This window comes from Nuphar pumila, chromosome 4, assembly GCF_984573655.1.
Source record: "Nuphar pumila chromosome 4, dmNupPumi1.hap1.1, whole genome shotgun sequence".
Classification (NCBI taxonomy): Eukaryota; Viridiplantae; Streptophyta; class Magnoliopsida; order Nymphaeales; family Nymphaeaceae; genus Nuphar; species Nuphar pumila.
In genome coordinates, this window is record NC_143252.1 from 15,468,213 (window position 1) to 15,487,708 (window position 19,496).

A 19,496-nucleotide genomic window follows, 5' to 3' on the forward strand; every position below is an offset into this window, starting at 1 on the left:
TCTTTGTTCATCTCTCTATATCTTTCAATAAGTTGTCTAAGAAGATGTATAGCTTCCATAGTTGATCTTCCAGGCATAAAACCAAATTGATTCTCCGATATCATGACAACCTTCCTCAACCTAGACTCAATCACCCTCTCCCAAAGTTTCATAGTATGACTCATGAGTTTTATACCACGATAGTTTGTGCAATCTTGTATATCACCCTTATTCTTATATAAAGGCACCAAAGTACTCTTCCTCCACTCATTAGGCATCTTATTTGTTCGCCAAATCAAGTTAAAAAGATTTGTCAACCATTCTAAACCTTTCTCTCTCAAGCATTTTCAAGCCTCGATAGGTATACCATCTGGGCCAACTGCCCTTCTTGATTTCATTTTCTTCAAAGCCTCTGCAATTTCTTTCTTTTGAATCTTGCGCATGAAGTCACGATTTATCTCATGAAAAGGAATGGAGAAGTCTCCAAGATCTTGAGCATGACTATCATTAAATAGCTTATCAAAATAATCTTTCCATCTCTCCTTAATCTCCTCATCTTTGACTAAAACCCTTTGCGTTTCATCTTTGATACATCTAACCATACCCAAATCCTTCGATTTCCTATCTCTCATCTTTGCAAGCCTATAAATATCCTTCTCGCCTTCTTTGGTATCCAACTTGTCATAAACCTCCTTATATACCTTAGCCCTCGCGTTTCGAACAACTTTTTTAGCTTCCTTCTTTGCTATCATATACTTCTCCAAATTCTCATTATCACGACTCTTACTTAGATTTCTATAACACTCTCTTTTAACCTTAATAGCTAATTTGACATCCTCGTTCCACCATGATGTATCCTTACCTAGTGGTGCACCGCCTTTAGACTCACCCAATACCTCCTTAGCTACTTTTCTCATACCACCCGCTATCTTATTCCACATTGATTCTGAATCCTCCTCGAGACACCAATCAACTTCCTTAACTACCTGCTCTACAAACATTCCTTGTTTAGCTCCTTTCAGTGCCCACCACTTAATTCTAGGATCTATCCTATGTCTATCCCTTTTGCGGCATTGTCTAATTCTAAGATCTAAAATTAAGACTCTATGTTGTGTAGCTACACTTTCTCCTGGTATAACCTTACAATCGATGCAACAACCCCTATCTCTCTTTCTAAGTAGGAAAAAATCTATTTGACTCGTATTAACCCCACTTTTAAATGTTACTAGGTGAGACTCCCTCTTCCTAAACCAAGTGTTTGCTAAGATCATATCATAGGACAAACAAAAATCTAAAATCCTTTCTCCACTTTCATTTCTTTCTCCTATACCATAGCCTCCATGGATATTCTCAAATCCATCCCTACTAATGCCTACATGTCCATTAAGGTCACCGCCGATGAAAAGCTTTTCTCCATAAGATGTCTCTTGTACTACTCCATCTAAATCTTCCCAAAATTGATGCTTAATGGAATCATCTAAACCTACTTGAGGTGCATAAACACTAATAATATTAATAATATCCATACCTAATACTAATTTAATAAGTAAAATTCTATCACCCTTCCTACGGACCTCAACTACATTATCTATAAACTGACGACTCATAACAATCCCTACTCCATTCCTATTCCTATTTATTCCTGTATACCAAATCTTATATCCCCAAGGTTCTATCACTTTAGCTTTCTCACCTACCCATTTGGTCTCTTGAAGACATAAAATATCAATCTTTCTCCTACACATAACATCTACTAACTCTACCAACTTACCAGTTAAAGACCCTATGTTCCAAGTGGCTAACCTAATTTTATGGTCTTGGACTAACTTCTTTACCCCCACCCGTCCAACAAAGTGAGGGAACCCTTGCCTATTTGACACCACACCCGGGCGCCGGTGTGACGCGTCGCTTCTGGGCGACGACCTAGCAACCCTTGCACATTTATCACTGCCTCCGGGCCTAGAGAGTACAGCGCGTCGCTCAGTAGGGAACGCCCCAACGAAATTCTCATATTGGTTCATTTTCATAGGATATGACAAAGTTTTTATGCTGGCTGTCACAGGCCTACCGCAACCCTCCTCCTTTATCCGGGCTTGGGACCGGCAGTGTATAACTACACAGGCGGAGTTATTATATTATATATATATATAAATACAATTTTCATTTCTTTCTTTTCTGTAATTTTTTTCCTTTATTTTTATTTTTTGTCTTTATGTCATCTAGTTCAGTTTGAACTAGAATGACGGTTGCTAGTCAAGTCCTGTCCAGACTTGACTAGCAATAGTGTTGTTGGACTGACACAGTCCAACAGCTGACACATTCCAACAACTCTAAATAGAGCTGTTGGACTGTGTCCAATAGCTCTATTGAGTCCTCTTTCAGCTGTGTATATAAAGGGGTGCAACCCCTCTTGTATTTCATTCCAATGCTTAAGCAATTGGTTTTTCATATCAATAAAGAATACATTTTTATTTTTATTTTGTTTTCAGTTATACCCTTTTTAAGGGTTATGCTTTAGTGTCATTCTTGACACTTGCCCATGTGAATCTAAGCTTGTGTTTCGAAGATCCCCATTTCATTTCACTAGTTGGCGATAGGGAGTGGGATCTTCGAGAAGAGTTCCATCTTCCAATCTCAACTTTGCATTGATAACTTCAGGGGTTTATATTTTCTTGTTATCTGAAATGCCAGACTTTGAACAAATGTCAGCAACAAGTTTCATCTAGGAGAAAATGTACCCTCGTGGAGAGGATGCTACTTCAATACCTAAAAAATATCTTAAGAAACCAAGATCAAACATGTCAAAATTTTCTTTTAAAACTTTCTTAATATCATTAATTCCTTGCTCATCACTTCCAGTGATGATCATATCATCAACATAAAGCAGTAGAATAACTACTGAGAACCTTGCACTTTTCACAAACAAAGCAGTGTTAGTATAACATGAATGAAAGTTTAAACTTGTCATTACATTGCTAAATCTATCATGACAAGCCTTTGGAGCTTGTTTCAATCTATATAATGCTTTGTTAAGTTTTAGAATTTTATCTTTACCAATACATACTTCTGGTGGAGGATCCATGTAGACCTCTTCATTTAGTTCACCATTTAGAAATGCATTCTTGACATCTAATTGATAAATAAACCATTTTTTAACTGAAGCAATCGTGATAAGAGTCCTAACACTAATCATTCTAGCTACGGGAGCGGAAGTTTTTTCATAGTCAATGTCGTATTCTTGGGCGTATCCTTTAGCTACCAACCGGGCTTTATAGCGTTCTAATGACCCATCACTTTTAGTTTTGATTTTGAAGACCCATCTACGTCCAATAGATTTCCTTCCAGGGGGTAATGAGGTTATTTTCCAAGTTTTTGCTTTTTTAAGGGCACTAAGTTCTAAGTTTATGGCTTCAACCCACTGGAGAATATTTTTGGCTTCATTATAATGAGATGGTTCATGAAAAGAGTGTAACGCTATTAGACACGCTCTATATTTTGGTGTTAGAGACTCATAGGAAACAAACCTATTAGGAGGATTAGAGATTCGGTCGGATCTTCTTAAAGATGTTTCTTCTATGTTGGAACCTTGAGAGTATTTTTCTAAGGCACTTATAGGAATTTTTTGACCACGCCTAACATAGGTTTGAATTGGCCTACTTTCAATGACATCACTTTCATTTTCAACATTGTTAAGAGGAATATCCTCTTGGTCATTCAACAAATCATTAGAAATTACCTCTTCTTGAGGAGTCACATCTTCTTGAGGAAGAAGATTAAACAAGAAAGCATATTCGCTTTCATCAATATCTTTTGTTTTCTCAAAACCATTTTCATTTTCTAGGAAGGTTACATCTTTAGAAACATATAGTTTGTTGCTTTTGAGGTCGAAGCAACTAAAACCTTTTTTATTTTCTCTATATCCTAAGAAAACACATTCAATAGCTTTAGGAGATAATTTATCTCTTTTATGTGAAAGAACAAAGCATTTGCACCAAAAAATTCTTAATCTATTAAAATCAGTTGTTCTTTCAAATAGTTTTTCATATGGACATGTATTTTATAAAGATGAAGATATCATTCTATTTATTAAGTAGGTTGATATTAAAACGGCTTCGACCCAATAGCTTTTTGGAATTTCTTTGGAAATGAGAAGTGTCCTAGTGGTTTTCAAAATGTGTCTATGCTTTTTTTCGGCTAGACCATTTTGTTGAGGAGTTCTAGGACAAGATTTTTGATGATAAATTCCATTTGATTCTAAATAATTTTAGAATTCATTAGATAGGTACTCTCCATCCGAATCGAATCTAAGAGTAGAGATATTACTTAAAAATTAATTTTTGACTATCATATGAAATTTCTTAAAAAAGGCAAAGACATTCGATTTTAGGTTGAGAAAATAAATCCACACATATCTAGTGTAGTCATCAATGAAAGTAATATATAATAGGAGTATCCTCCTTTCGATATGACCGAAGAAGGGCCCCATACGTCCGAATGAACTAACTTAAATGGCCCTTTGGACACAAAGGTTCTATTTGAAAAATGAGTAGATTTCATTTTCCCAAAAATACAACTCTTGCAAACAAAATGTTTCTCATTACAAAATTTCTTTCCAAAGGGAAAGGAGTACATTTTTGAGAAACTTGGATGTCCAAGTCTTTGGTGCCAAGTTTCAATATTTTTATCTTGGACATGGTTACAAAAAGAGTTGGTTGGAATTCTCAGGTGGCTTATATAATAAAGATCTCCCTTCCTATGGCCTTGCCCAATCTGCTTCCCGGACCGGAGATCCTGTATAGAGCAACCCTTAGTTGAGAAGGAGATTTCACATCCATGATCACATAATTGAGAAATAGAGAGAAGGTTTAAATTAAGTTGAGGTACCACCCTCACATTTGGCACAAAGAAATCTTTGGAAAAACTTAACGTTCCAAAACTTTTGACTTGTAAAGATGTACCCTCCGCGGTTGAAACGTAAGAGGTTTTTGAGTTATTACATAAGTCGGATAGCCCATTCTCTAGAGGTGTCATATGAAAGGATGCTCCGGAATCAAGGATCCAAGAGGACATACCTGGAGGAGAAGAGGAAGCGATGACGACACCCGAAGTTGATGGTGATTTCAGTAGAATTTGAAGTGCCTCCGATAGTTGAGCAAGAGAGAAGGAATCCTTCCCTTTGATGGGCTCCTCCTTCTTTTGAGTAGCTTCTTCAACGGAAGCAACCTTACTTTTGGGAGCTTCATTTAGCTTAGGACAATTAGGTCTTATGTGACCCGACTCTTGGCAATGATGGCAAATGACTTTTTTATAGTTTCCATTATAGTTATTTTGCCTTCCAAAGCGTGGAGGCTTGTAAGCTTTCATATGATTGTCGGGTTTGGAAACGGCCAAAACTTCATCTCCTCCTTTAATCATGCCAAGGCGAGTTTCTTCTTGGCATATCTCGGCAATGGCCTCTTCCAACGGAAGAGGCTTAGATCTATGAAGTAGAGAAGATCTAACTTGTTCATATTCGGGCTTAAGCCCATGTAAAAATTGGAAAAAGTGTTCTTTTTCCATTTGTTCTCTCTGTAGTTCAATATCTTCACTAGAAACCCATTATGGTTCTAGTAGAGATAGCTCATCCCATAAAGGTGCTAAAGTAATCTCTTACACTAATTTCCCCTTGCTTAATGGTACAAATTTTCTCTTGAAGGAAGAATTGCCTAGCAAGGTCCTTTTGAGTATACATACCTTTCATAAAGAACCATGCTTCATTTGTCATTCAAAATTTTGCAATGTTAGCACAAATTTTGAGCTCCACGTTGTTCATGAACCACACAAGAATCTTTGCATGTTTGCTTTCCCAATCTTCAACCTTAGATTGATGATCTTTAATGGCCTTCATGCGAGCATTTTTTTCAAGTGTTTTTTCTTGATCACTGTCCATCTTAGTGAGTTGGAGTTGTGGTTTCGGAATAGTGCCCATAACATATCCCCAAAGCTTTTTACCTTTGAGGTTGTTCTTTATGGCGGCGGCTCACATCATGTAGTTTGTACCATTAAGTTTGAAGGAGAGATCAATCTTTTGTTCTCCTTCCATAATAACTCAAGAAAGGATGACAAACCAAGAAAGAGAAATACAATATGCAAACTATCACTAATCAACTAGCTATAGCAAGAATCAAGAGCATAAACCTTGCTCTGATACCATATAATGAAATACGCAGAAATAAACACAATGTCCTATAATGGACATTCACACATAGAATGCAAAGATCAAGTCCATAATGGACATACACAAAAGCCGAAAATGGCTTGCAAACATAAAAATGTTATAAAATCAAGAAATGGGCTTCAAGAAGCCTTACAATGCAAAGGTGTCTACCCCTTTATTTATAGACAAGAGAGTGAAAGAGGAAGTGGGAGAAAAGGAGAGGAGTGGGCATTGGGGGGCCCAACAAGGAGTCATTGGGCCCAACAAGGAGTCTTGGTTGGGACCCCCAATGCAACATGCATTTAATACATGTTCAATAAAAACAAAAAAAGGAAAAATACAAATAATAAAGAAAAAAGAAAAAGAAGAAAAATATAAAAAAGACTAAAATACTTTTATTGGGCAGAATTACAGAAATACCCTTAGTCGGGTATGATGGTATTATATATATATATATATATATATGAGTACATATATATTAACACTTCATTCCTTCCTTCCCTTCCTCTTTCTTCTTTCCTTCCTTCCTTTCCTTCTTCTTTCTTTCTTTCTTTCCTTGTTAGCCTGAAGACGCATCCTCTTTCTCTTCTTTCTTTCCCTGTTCTTTCTTTCTTTCTTCTTTTTCTCTTTTTTTAAAAGGTTGCATTTATTAACTTTTTAAAAGGTGAACATGTAACCCTAACAAAAGTCAAAAAGGTATACATACCATATACCCAAACTAACCTATTAAAAAATTGGTAGAGATATACGTATCCCCTTTTTTTAAAAATCCAAAAATGCCCTTACACTAACTGTTTTAAAAAGACAGCCATTGCCGTGCTGTTACAGAAATAATATCGTGATATATATAAATTTCTGATATTTTTAAAATATCATGATATTTTACCTTTAATGTCGTTTTTCCAATTTACATCATTAATATTGCAATATTTTCAAAATATCGGCGATATCTGTGACTATGATCTGACTTGATCTTGATTTTAACTAGGCCTGATTGGCTGTTGCATTCCCATGCTAAGTGTAGCTTGAAACTTACAAATCTCTGCGTCTTGTATGTAGCATTGGAGCATTTTTTTTTATTTATAAGTTGTTTTAAGCAATCATTGGTCTAAACAACTTATTGTTATTTAAGTAATAAACATGATTGCATCCAAACTACTTGAAAACTAAAGCTTCTAAAATATTTGTCTTATGTAATGGATCAGTTTGCAATTACATGCAAAATGAACATTTTAGATAGGTTGGAGACTGATTCTCTTAATCTGGCATTTTAATTTTATTTCCTTTTCTGGTTCACTTTTAGATTGATTTTACTGCTCTTATCTTCTGTCAATAACTTTGTAATTTGTATCTTATGCTTGCTGAATTCTTTGTTTATCAGGTTGAAGCTATTGCAATTACACGGAGGGATCTTACTAACAAAGTTTTATTAGGTTCTGTTTGCTCAAAGTTGGGTCTGCCAGATTGTGTCTTTGCAGCACAAAGTGATGTGTTTAGGGAATATATAGATAATTTTGATGGTTATTCACTGAAGCATCCCCTGAACTGGATTCAAGTCCGAGGTGCTGGGGCAGATATATTCTTTCGGGACCCATTTGTTCTTGATGAAAACCTTTCTTTAGAGATATCATCTCCTTCCTCCTCAAGGTATAAAAGTGTCGAGGATTTAGGTCCTCCTCAAGCAGCTGGGAAGAAAGTGCTAAAGCAATATTTGACAGAATTCATGTCAACTAGACTTGGTGTGCGCCGTGAGTCAAGTATAATCTCCACTTCTTCAAAAGTTGCTGATGATGGGAAACTTTATTATCAAGTGGAGGTAAGAAAATTGCTTCTTAATGATCTTGTTACCCCTTTTGTCTTAAAATTACCTCTTAGTGTTTGTTCCTCTTCTTTACTGGTTCTTTGGTTCCATTTCATTTTTCTGATCATGGGTCATCTCCTCCTCAGTTGTTTGTTATTGCTTTCTTGGATGCATAGCACATCATTGGAGGGAGTTTTGGGAATTATAAAAATGAAAGGCTTCAAGCCATGTGACATGGACATGCCTAAAAAGGACATGAGACATGCCATTTTTGTTCGGTTTCTTATTAGAAATAGTAAACAAGGGGAGATGTAATGGGTATAAGTTGGAAGTATCCCTGTGACATAAGTTTCAAGTTCCTGGAATTGTCAAATGCTTTCTAAAGAGGCATACACGAACTCCATTTTCAGGTAAGTGTTCTGTAATGAAATCAAGCAGAAACACAAGTACAAGTCCTACAAGGGACAATACAAAAGCACAAAGGTACTACACAAGCACAAAGTGCATACAATGACTACAAAGAGCCTAAATGTAGGAACAATGCACAAGCCAATCAATGACAAATACATAAGATCACAATAGCCATTAATGGGCATACAAAAGAACACAAAAATACTTAAAAAGTATGATCTTTATTAAGAAAAGAGGTCCCTTATATACAACAAATGGGGTTAAGGGAGCTCCCATAGAGTCATTGAGAGCTCCCAACGGCTATAAATATAGCCGTTGTGATGCTTCCCAACGACTCTATGGACAAAAAGTCCATAATGCTCTTTGTCTTTAGTGAAAAGTCCAAAACAATAAAAATAAATAAAAACCAAAATCTATCCCTAGAGGACATAACCTATTACAAGAGGAAAATACCAAAATGCCCCTAGAGGGAATTACCTATTACAATTCCAAAAAGTATATTATATATATATATAAGACAAAAATACATACACAAATAATATATATATATATATATATATATATATATATATATATATATATATAAACATGTTCAAAGAGCAAAAGTTGGACCATCTTTCCAAATCTTGAAATGCTGCCCCAATACCTTTCTTCCTAATGTTCACTTCAACAAGAGTTTGACTAAAACACCTCTTCTAATCAATAGATCCTGCCCCAACTACCAATTCCCAAACAGATAATAAGCTAAAATATTTAATAAATTACCCATGAACTTATAAACTCATCATTGGTTTACATTCAATGTTGCTCCACATCTGATTGGTTTGATGATGATACAGGTCAACATAAAATCATATGCCAACAACAATGAGTTGGCTATCATGCCACAGGACAGGGTTACCCGTCTTGAATGGGATAGGCGCTACCTTTCTGTTCTTGGAGTTGAAAATAATCGCTTATATGAATTGCGGTTACAAAGCCCAGAAAATGTTTTCACAGCTGAAGAGAATGTGCTACGGCAAGTTATGGATTCATTCAGAGTTTTTAAATCAGTGGCTTGATTTTCCACACAGTGCATGCTGACCGAAATTAATTTGTGCAATCTCCTTTTTTCTCATTGTTAACCAAGAAATATGACTATTTCTAGTCTTTCAGGTTCCTTCTTTGTCCTCCAACATCAAGATGGTTTTGGGTAGGAGGTCTTGTGCTCTTGTGACCTCCCCATATTGGTCAATTGTTGTTGAAATTCTGTTTATATTTTCAGGTTTATAATGTACAATTGTACATGCTTTATTCTGAAGCAATAAATTCCTTATCTTGATGTTGGTTTTCATCTTTTTTCTATTGTATTGTATGTAATGTAGCTTATTTTGTTTGATACTTGTTACTTTTCATATTGTCTAGTTTAAGACTGTCACATCTTTCATCAGATCTTCAGAACTATTCGTGCAAAATCACTGACAATAATTTGTTTTCTTCAAACCTAGACTTGTCTCATGCAGGTTGCACGTGGTGTTTAGCTGTACACGTAAAAGGAAATGAAATTAATTTGGTTCATAGATGTTGGACGTTTATTCAATGCTTTTTTCATAAGTGACTGCAAAGATGAGAGTATTTTTAAAAGAGGGTAACAAATAGGAGAGGCATGATCTCAAGAAATAAATGGAACAATCCACCTAGTTACAGGGAATCCAAGCTTTAAGTGAAGTTGCTCAAAAGATGGGTAGCACTGGACATGGAAGGATTCTTTTTTCTTTTCCTTTTCTCCCCTTGATTGACAATCTAGGTGATAACCACTTTGTGATTCAAACCCGAGATCCTTTAGTTAAATAGCATGACCCAACCATCTAGCTATCTTATTCGACCTCAACATGGCAGGTCTCGTGTTAGTCATAGCTAACAAAGCAAGAACATAAGCTGCAATGAGTTCTCGCATTGATAGAAGCCACCGAGGAAAAGTTTTGTCGTGATGGTGGCATTGATAGCTAGTCACATATAATGTCATCACTGTCTTCACTGCCTCTATAGCTAGATCCATTTCGTCCCATTTTCTTCAACAAAATTCCCGAAAAGGAAATCTCTAGAGTGTGCAGTGTATCAGAAAAATTGGCAAGTTGCACAGTCTATTCTTGGATCACACCAATGCTTTATTTTTCTTGCAAATCTATTTTGATTTCAATGGTTCTTGATTGTGGCTGTTATCTCTCAGCATCCTTTTTTGCTCCAGCAGATCAACTTAATTTTGAGTGTGCTTCTTGTTACATCCATAAATATGGGCTTGTTTTGTCTGCTGTTCGATAAAAAATACGACATCATTGTAACAAAATTTGCCATAAAAGCAATCTCTGAACTAAATCTTAATTGGCACCAGTATCTGTTCATTGAGTCCAAACCGTCAGTGTGGAATTGTGGATGCCGTACACAGTTATCCATGTTGGCAGCTATTCACTCTACTTAACATCGTCCCTACAAGTTTTCCTGCTTGTTTTTTTTTTTCAGAGAGAGAGAGAGATTTTGTTGGTTTCATCTCCCGTAACAAAGACTTGGTGCTTCGAACTTGTAACTTTCCAACACATAGCAGCGATGACTTGCTAGGCTTGTTCAGAGGGGGACCAAATGGCCTGCTCTAACTCACCAACGTCGGGCACTATTTTTGAGTTGGTAGTGTCACCCCCAATAAGAAAGAGTTAATGAGTAGCAATGACTCGCTAGGCTTGTTGAGAGGGACCAAGTGGCCTGCTCCTCTAACCGTCACCAGCGTCAACCCTTCGTACTCCAACCTGACAATGCAAAAACCGATAAATGAACAAAATTATCTGACATCATGTACATATCTAACATAAGTTTCTCTTACAATTAAAGAATGTGCGTACAAATCTATCCCTATGTAACACTCTAATTCTCAAGGTAGTCAACCTGGTCCAGCACGTCCACCTTATAATTAGAAGGAAGGTCTAGTGATATGTCAATTTTGTGCGTTGTAATGGTACTGCACGCACCTGTTATGATATTCCAAAAGCTTTTGCTGCCACGGCTCTTAACAGTATGCAAGAAGCCACATGGTACTCAGATACAAGTGCTACACACGGTTGAAGATCAAGGTATGACTGGTAAAAAAATATCATGGTCCAAATGATGTAATGGTTGGAAGTGGTACGCAGTTGACTATTGTCAACACAAGTAATCTTACTCTATATCATGAAAATAAAAGTTTTAAGCAGAAAGATGTGTTACGTCACCTTTATTAAGAAAAATCTTTTGTCTGTGGCTAAGTTTACAAGAAATAATCAATATTTATTTTAGTTTAATACTAATGGATTTTGTGTTAAGGAATCACAGAGTGAGACTACTCTGCTAAAGGGACCAATTAAGGAAGGACTCTATGCTTGACTGATCGGACGTCTTGGGAAAGCGCATGAATCTCCTTTAGTTAGTTTTGCTAAAGCAAGTCCAAATAAATTTAGATTTTCTGATAAAGTATGAAATTGTTGATTGGGTCATCCTGGTTTCAAAGTTTTGGGAAAACTTGAAAACAATGGGTCTATTTTATTCATGAATAATAGTGATGCAGTTTTTTATTTAACATGCACCATCATTAGTAAAAATCACAAGTTTCCCTTTGAGAAAGTTGAATTTTCAGCTCAAGCACCCCTTGAATTAATCCACTTGGATCTTTGGGGCCCTGCATCAACACCCTCTCAAGAAGGATATAAATTCTATTTGTTGATTATTGACAGATTTTCATGATTATTTTCATTGATCAAGAAATATGATGCTTTTCTATGTTTAACAAATTTTAAGAATATTTTTGAAAAGCAACGGGGTAGGCAAATCAAGATATTTCAGTGATGTTGGAGGAAATTTGTTAATGAAGCCTTTACAAATTTGTTGAATGGTTGTGGTATCAAACGATGACTATCTTGTCCGTCCTCATACACCTGAAAATAGAGTTGTTGAAAGAAAACATGGGCATGCCAGTGAATTTGGTTTGACTCTTTGTTTTATGCTTCTCTTGATCATAGGTTTTGGGTTGATGCTTTTATAACAACCATATATCTTATTAATCACTTAGCTAATCCAAACCTTGGCCAAAAATCTCAGTATGAATTCTCCTTAACCATACTTGTGGTTATGAACACTTGAGAATTTTTGAGTGTACATGTTACCCATATCTTGTTCCCTATATGAAATCTAAACTCGCACCAAGGTTTAGACCCTATGTATTTGTTGGATATAGATCCAATCACAAAGGATACCTATGTTATGATCCTGTGACTGATAGAACCTTCATTTCTAGACATGTTATCTTTGATGAGGGCAATTTTCTCTATGCTGGAACCAAACAACCAATCACGTCCAAAAATGTGAAACACTGGATCCAAAATAAAAAACCTAAGAGTCTAAATCCTAGTAAAAAAATATTTCATGCCTAACCTAACAACCTTATCCGTTTAACCAACCCAATGATTACCCTAAAACATGTTTCTAACTAACCCATTGACCCACCTAATGTCGATTCACCTGAGACTCCTAACTCACCTTAGTTACCTTTGCAAGAACCCAATTATGAACCAGTCTTGTCCTCACCTGTTCAAACCAGTAATCAAAATCCACCTAGTGAGTTAGAGTCAACGTCCAGTTGTTCAGGGTTAAATCTCATAGTCGACATCTCAAACCAAACTTCTTTCAGAACTCACCATATGATTACCAGATCTCAGAATGGTACCCTTTGACCAAGACTCCTCTTCGGGTCCAAATACCTCATTGCCCTTTTGAGTGAGATATGTCAAGAAGAATATGAACCCTACTTGTTTGACCAAGCCAACACTGATCATAAAATAACACCGGGTTATGGAAGAAGTTAGAGCTCTATGTCAAAATCAGACTTGAACTCCCACCAGATCAAGGCTCTAATCTTGTTGGGTGTAAGTAGATTTAAAAAATAAAAAAGCTTGTTGATGGAACCATAGCCAAGTATAAACTTGCCTTGTTGCCAAAGGCTATAGTCAACATGAGAGAGTTGATTACTTTGAAATCTTTAGCCTAGTTGTTAAACCTACATCGATGAAGGTAGTTTTGTAAATAGCAGTTAGTATGGATTGGCCTATTTACCAATTAAGCATAAATAATACTTTTCTAAATGGAGTCTTAAAAGAAGTGTATATGCGTTAACCACAAGGCTTCGAAGATACAACTCATCCTAACTTGGTATTCAAATTGAATCGTGTACTGTATGAGTTAAAACCGGCTCCCAGGACTTGGTTTGAAAGGCTCCATATTTATTTAGAAAAATTAGGTTTTATTGAGTCTAAGGGTGATCCATCTTTATTTATTTGTCATAAACAAGAGCGGTATACATTTATTTTGGTGTATGTAGACGATAACTTATTATTCAAGAATTTGGATATGAATTTTCTATCAAAGACTTGAGTTCATTACACTACTTCCTTGGAGTTGAAGTTGTTCCAGGGTCCACAGAAGGAATTATCCTATGTCAGAGAAAGTATATATTGGATGTACTTTTGAAAACTGGTATGACATATTGCAAACCCATGATAACTATAAAGTTTGCAATTTTTTTGGATTTTTCAGAAATAATAAGGGATTTATCTCAATATTTTTATGAGTAATTCATCGACAGTTAATTATTGATGAGGTTGTTGGGTTTTTATCAAGTTATTTAACATTTACTAGTTTTTAAAACATCTTTGGATTTGGATCTCGATGGGGGATCCAAGAGGATCGACCCTCATGAAACCCAATTCAAAATATACATTTGAGATGCCTAGGATCCACTCGATCTCATAGTTAAATGAGTTGGGATGCGGAGAATGATCTGAATTTGTAAAACACCATAACAAAAATTTGGATCCATTCGATGGACCCGGTCCGGGTTTAGAATAGTTTGAGTTGCATCTCGAAACATATTCAAATTACTCAAAACCTTAATACTTAATTGATGGATCCAATTTCAAAGCAAGTTGGATCTAAAAAAGATCCAAATCGATAAACACTCTGGGTCTAGAATTGGATCCAAATATACATACCAATTCTCAAACATATAAAAAAAATATAAAATATATATAGGTGATATATACAACTAACAATATATCCTTAATAAGGATCTTGTTATTTGGATTGGATCCATTAGATGGACCCAATCAACTCTAAAGTAAACATTGATAAAAAAAATAAATATATGTATGTGGAATACATATATTTAAAAGAATATATATATATATATATATATATATATATATATATATATATATATAGAGAGAGAGAGAGAGAGAGAGAGAGAGAGAGAGAGAGAGAGAGGTATGAAGGGATATTTGGATCCAAGATCCAAACAAGACCCAAAAAGGGTCTTATTTAAAATGATATAGGAGTTGGGTCCATTCGGATCCAACCTGACTAAAAATACCACACTATGAATGATTAAAACATATTGAATTGGACTTGAATCCAAAATAGACCCAATCCAATCTAAATCCAAATCCATATGCCTTGGATTTGGATTTAAAATCCAAATCCAAACCACACAATATATATATATATATATATATATATATATATATATATATATATATATATATATATATATATATATAATGGATTGAGTTGGATCCAAATGGACCCAACCCAATCTAAAAACAAAATCTAACCCAATCTACTGCGCCACCGTCGCCTTCTATTTTTTCGGCAACACACAACAATAGCAACTGCTGCTGCCACCGACCCTGTGCCGCACCCTACTTCCCCTGTAAATATGGTCATCGCATGCATTTTTTCTACCTTAGAAAATGTTTGATCCTTGGCCAAGTCGGACCATAGGTGACAGTTTGTTTGTGCCTTGGTATACATGCCAGAGGTACGAGAATCACATGTTTGAAGCACTCAAGTGTTTTTGTGAAACTGCAGCAAGAGCGACAATCAAAAACATATTTTTGGAGGAGGTGGCGACTACGGCGGCACCGGAGTTGAACCCAAACTGATTTTGAGTTGACTGTTTTGAGTTGGGCTCATCTTGGCTAACCTGAGTTGGCTCAGTTTGGAATGAACCTAGTTGGCTTGGTTGAGATCGGACCGAGCTTGGCTCCGTTGGTTCTGAATCGAGATGGCTAAATTAGAAGTGAATCGAGCTAGGCTCAGTTGTCATCAAATCGAACTGGCTTGATGGGGGCTCGAACCGAGTCAAACTCGGTTGAAGTTCGCTAAACGGGCTTGGTTAGGGGGTCATAACCGAGTATTGGCTCAGTTTTAGTTTATTTGACTAGGTAAAATTACAAGAGGGAGTGCGCGACTTGGCTAGGGCTCAACCCGGGAGCTTAAGTGGAGCTCTAAAAACCCAAGAGAGAGAGAGCCTAGCTTGGCTGGGGTTGAATCAAGCCTGGCTTGGTTGAGCTCGAGCCAAGCTCTGAATACATGAGAGGGGCTTGGCTCGACTGGGGGTCAACCAAGCCGATCTCAAGTTGAGCCCTAAACACACAGGTGCAGAGGTTATGGCTGGCCTTCGGCCAACCCTAACACTAGGAGAGGTTGGTGGGGGCTCGACTCAGTTAAGCTCCACCCCCACCAACCTTGGTAGCACCCAGAGCGCAGGGTGCCGCAAGGCACCCTGGCTCAGGGTGACTGGACTAGGGGCAACAATAGCAATTGCTGTTGTTACCAAAAAACAAAGGAGAGGGCAACAATGGTGCAAGAAGCATCGTCATGGCCCCTTGGAGAAGAGCCCTTGTCGCACTGCAGGTGGCACATTAGGGGACCCGAGCTCTACTTGGGTCAGTAGCAGATGACAATAGTTGTGGCTACTAGTGTCATGGCATGCTAGAAGAACAAAAAAGGAAGAAGGTGACGGTGTTGTAGGCAACTAGATATGTATACATATACGATTTATTTACATACGCAGTTTTGCATATGCACGATTTATTTAAATTATGCATGATTTATTTACGATTTAGATTACGCGTGCATCTATTTACGTATGCAATTTGTGTACATATGCTTTATTTAGATTACACATGCAATTTTGCATATGCGTGCTTTATTTAGAATTATGCACGCATTTATTTACTATGACATTTATGCATATACTATTTTACTTAAATATGTGTGCATCTATTTACATACGCAATTTTTTGTATGCTTGCTTTATTAAATTATGTGTGATTTACTTAAGTACGCACACTTTAATGTGCATACACGTGCTTTAATTCTCTCTAAAAAAAATGCGTGTGCAAAATTTTGCACTCGCATGCATCAGACATTTTCAATTATCAAACTTTATAAAACAATTAACCATGTGTGGTTCGAACATTAAAAGATTGTTAAAAAAGAATAAGTTTGATATGTTTCAGAAATACACAACTGAATTTATTTTTTGAACGGGCAAAATGTGAAACTTCGATTATGTGGACTCCGATCGTATGTACATCAAGTTTTTCAAAATGCATCCGAGAATAACCTAGATCTACCTCGATTTGAGAATCAGGATATTGTTTTGACAACAATAATTTTCTAAAATACCCCTATTTTTTCAAATGAAAAAGCATTAATCTTTTCTGAAAATCGGGTTGACTATCATCATTCTATAAGACATGTGAGACATTTCCATAGCTTTGCGTCCGCTATCCCGATCATGATTTTGCTACCCCCAGAGGTAATAAAGGAAAGAAAGAAGCCTTCTCCTTTGAGGCCATTTGTGGGCAAGGAGGGATTTGAACCCCTGACATCGTGGTTCGTAGCCACATGCTTTAATCCTCTGAGCTACAAGCCCCACCCCATCTCCACTAGATCCGTTCCTGGGAGTACCCTCCAAAAGGAACATTTCCTCTCCTCAGCCATTCGATGGTGTTTTTCATAGTAGTCCAAGGGGTTTATTCACTTTTGGACATGCTTTGTTTGCTTTGCTTTTTTTTTCGGCCATATTTTGCATGGTGCTAGAACCTTGTTCATAGATGTTTTTGCTGGTATCGACCCAAATTTAGATGCTCAAGTGAAATTTGGAGCCTTCCAAAAACTAGGAGATCCCACTACAAGGAGACAAGAAGTCAGATACAACATTCCTCTCGTATGTCTAGCCTATGTTTAATTTTATATAGGGTACCAGAAAAATATTGATTCAAATCATTCTGCAATGGAATGCAACTATTTCTGAGGGATAGCTGTGTTAGCTAGGCCACCCGCCTGATCAGGGTTTCCACCCGAACTAGTGCCTTAAGCCAAATGAAACTTCCTTTCTGCTTAAGGCAACTCTTCCACTTTCCTTCCAGCTTGAAATTGATTGACCATGAGAGGTAGGGTTGAACATTTGTTCATTCATTATGATAATAGGATGTCCCACATTAGGAAGACTACTATGTTACTAAAGTATATACTCCTCATTTTTCATTATTCATATTTTTTTTGTCTTGGGACATAAATATTTTAGATACCCAAATAGCAATTACCAAAGTATTCATACTTCTCTCTTGTTCCAACTAGGATCAAATATAGCGGAAAAATGAAAATGGAGAAAAATAAAAGTGGACATGACCCATTGAATCATGACTATATCAACTATTTTGATACTACGACTGATAGTAAGATTCGATATAAATGAAATTATGGAAGCATATTTGTAATATGATAAGGGGTGTAGGGCCAGCCACCACTTTTACCAGATATGTGTCTGGACGACCCAAGAATCCACCACTAGAACCTAACCCTTAAGGGGCTAAGGTCCAATGGGCATACCGCTAAAACAATATCCTTACCTACGCTTTCACACAATCATAACTACTTCAATAACAAGAGAAACCGTGCACACAATGGAAGTATACCTAAAGTAGTTTCTTTTGAAAAACAACTATTAACTTCTCAAGGGAAAAACTAGAGCGAAGATTAAGTTAAGCACATAAATTTGAAGAATCAAAGGAATTTATTCTTAATGCTTGTCGGGAACCGATACAATCAGGATAAAAGCTTGCCATGGCTTCCAAGCAAGCTCGAAGATAGGAGAACCCTCTATATTAGACTACAGCGTGGATGATACAAAATTTCATGAGTAAAGTCTGATGTATCGAGATGGTAGTGTGTAAACTTCTCTCACTTTTTGGGTCCCTCACTCGGCATTAGCGAATGGTGCCCGGTCAGGATAAAGCCACCCCTTGATTGAAAACACTGTTTGCACTATGGCCCTAACCCAGGACTTCTGCCTGTGTTTGTACCTACATGGTTCTAAAAAACTGTAACTTAAATAATTGCGCATTAGATAGGCATGTCATGCATCATCTAAGAAATAACATTTAATTAAAAATAAGAATTGACTCATGCATGAAAATCAACTTCTGCTTTGATAAGTAGATGCATATTTTTAACTATTCGTGTGTTTTTAATTATGTTCATGCAATCTGAGTTGTTTTACTTTGAATGAATGACTGATAAATGTAATTTCACAATTGTATGCTTACTTGGACTATCTGCAATACATGTTTAAATTTGTCTGTATTCAATTTTGTTAAATGTATGAAAATTTTTGCTTTCGTGTTCCATTTTATATGTTTGGTATAGTTCTCCCTACTGAGATAAGTTTTATCTGACCTTATGAATTTTTAATGTTTCTAGGAAGTGAGTAAGCTCATGTGCGATGGTTGGAGGTTATGATGGAGACCGAGCCATATCTTTCCTAAACTTCCAACATTTTGGATTTAGAGCATTTTTAATTGCTCAAGAACTTTAATATTTGATTTAATTGTTATGTGGACATTATATTTAAATTTGAACTTGTATGAACTTTTATTAAATTTTTACAAGTTTAATTTTTTATATTAAATGGATGTATGAATGTGAATGTAAACGAAAATTAACATGCCAAGTTTTAGTCTCATTTGATTTTTTGCTGCAATGTTATAAAAGAATTTAAAAGTATTTAAAAAAAAATCATAATTTCCAGGACTTAAAAATTGAGGTGTTACAAGCAATCCTCATACATGCGTCGTTCGATGCTCTTTGGTTGATGTGTTAAAAAAATGAATTAGCGGTGGTCCTTGATTGCCGCTAATTAACTGAGTGAAAAAAATAGCTTTAGTGGCGGTCAGCGACCATCGCCAGATGAGTGCATGCACATGC

At 36.4% G+C, this 19,496-nt stretch overlaps 1 protein-coding gene across 1 annotated transcript in view; it reads left to right on the forward strand.

The window, feature by feature from the left end:
* PPD1 (Photosystem II reaction center PsbP family protein) overlaps positions 1 to 9,720 on the forward strand; it is a 30,075-nt gene extending 20,355 nt beyond the window's left edge. The window contains exons 3-4 of the mRNA XM_090002571.1: positions 7,557 to 7,991; positions 9,227 to 9,720. Coding sequence (XP_089858697.1) covers positions 7,557 to 7,991; positions 9,227 to 9,448 — 657 coding nt within the window. The 3' untranslated portion in view covers positions 9,449 to 9,720. The remainder of the gene's footprint in view (positions 1 to 7,556; positions 7,992 to 9,226) is intronic.
* Positions 9,721 to 19,496: the final 9,776 nt, after the last annotated feature.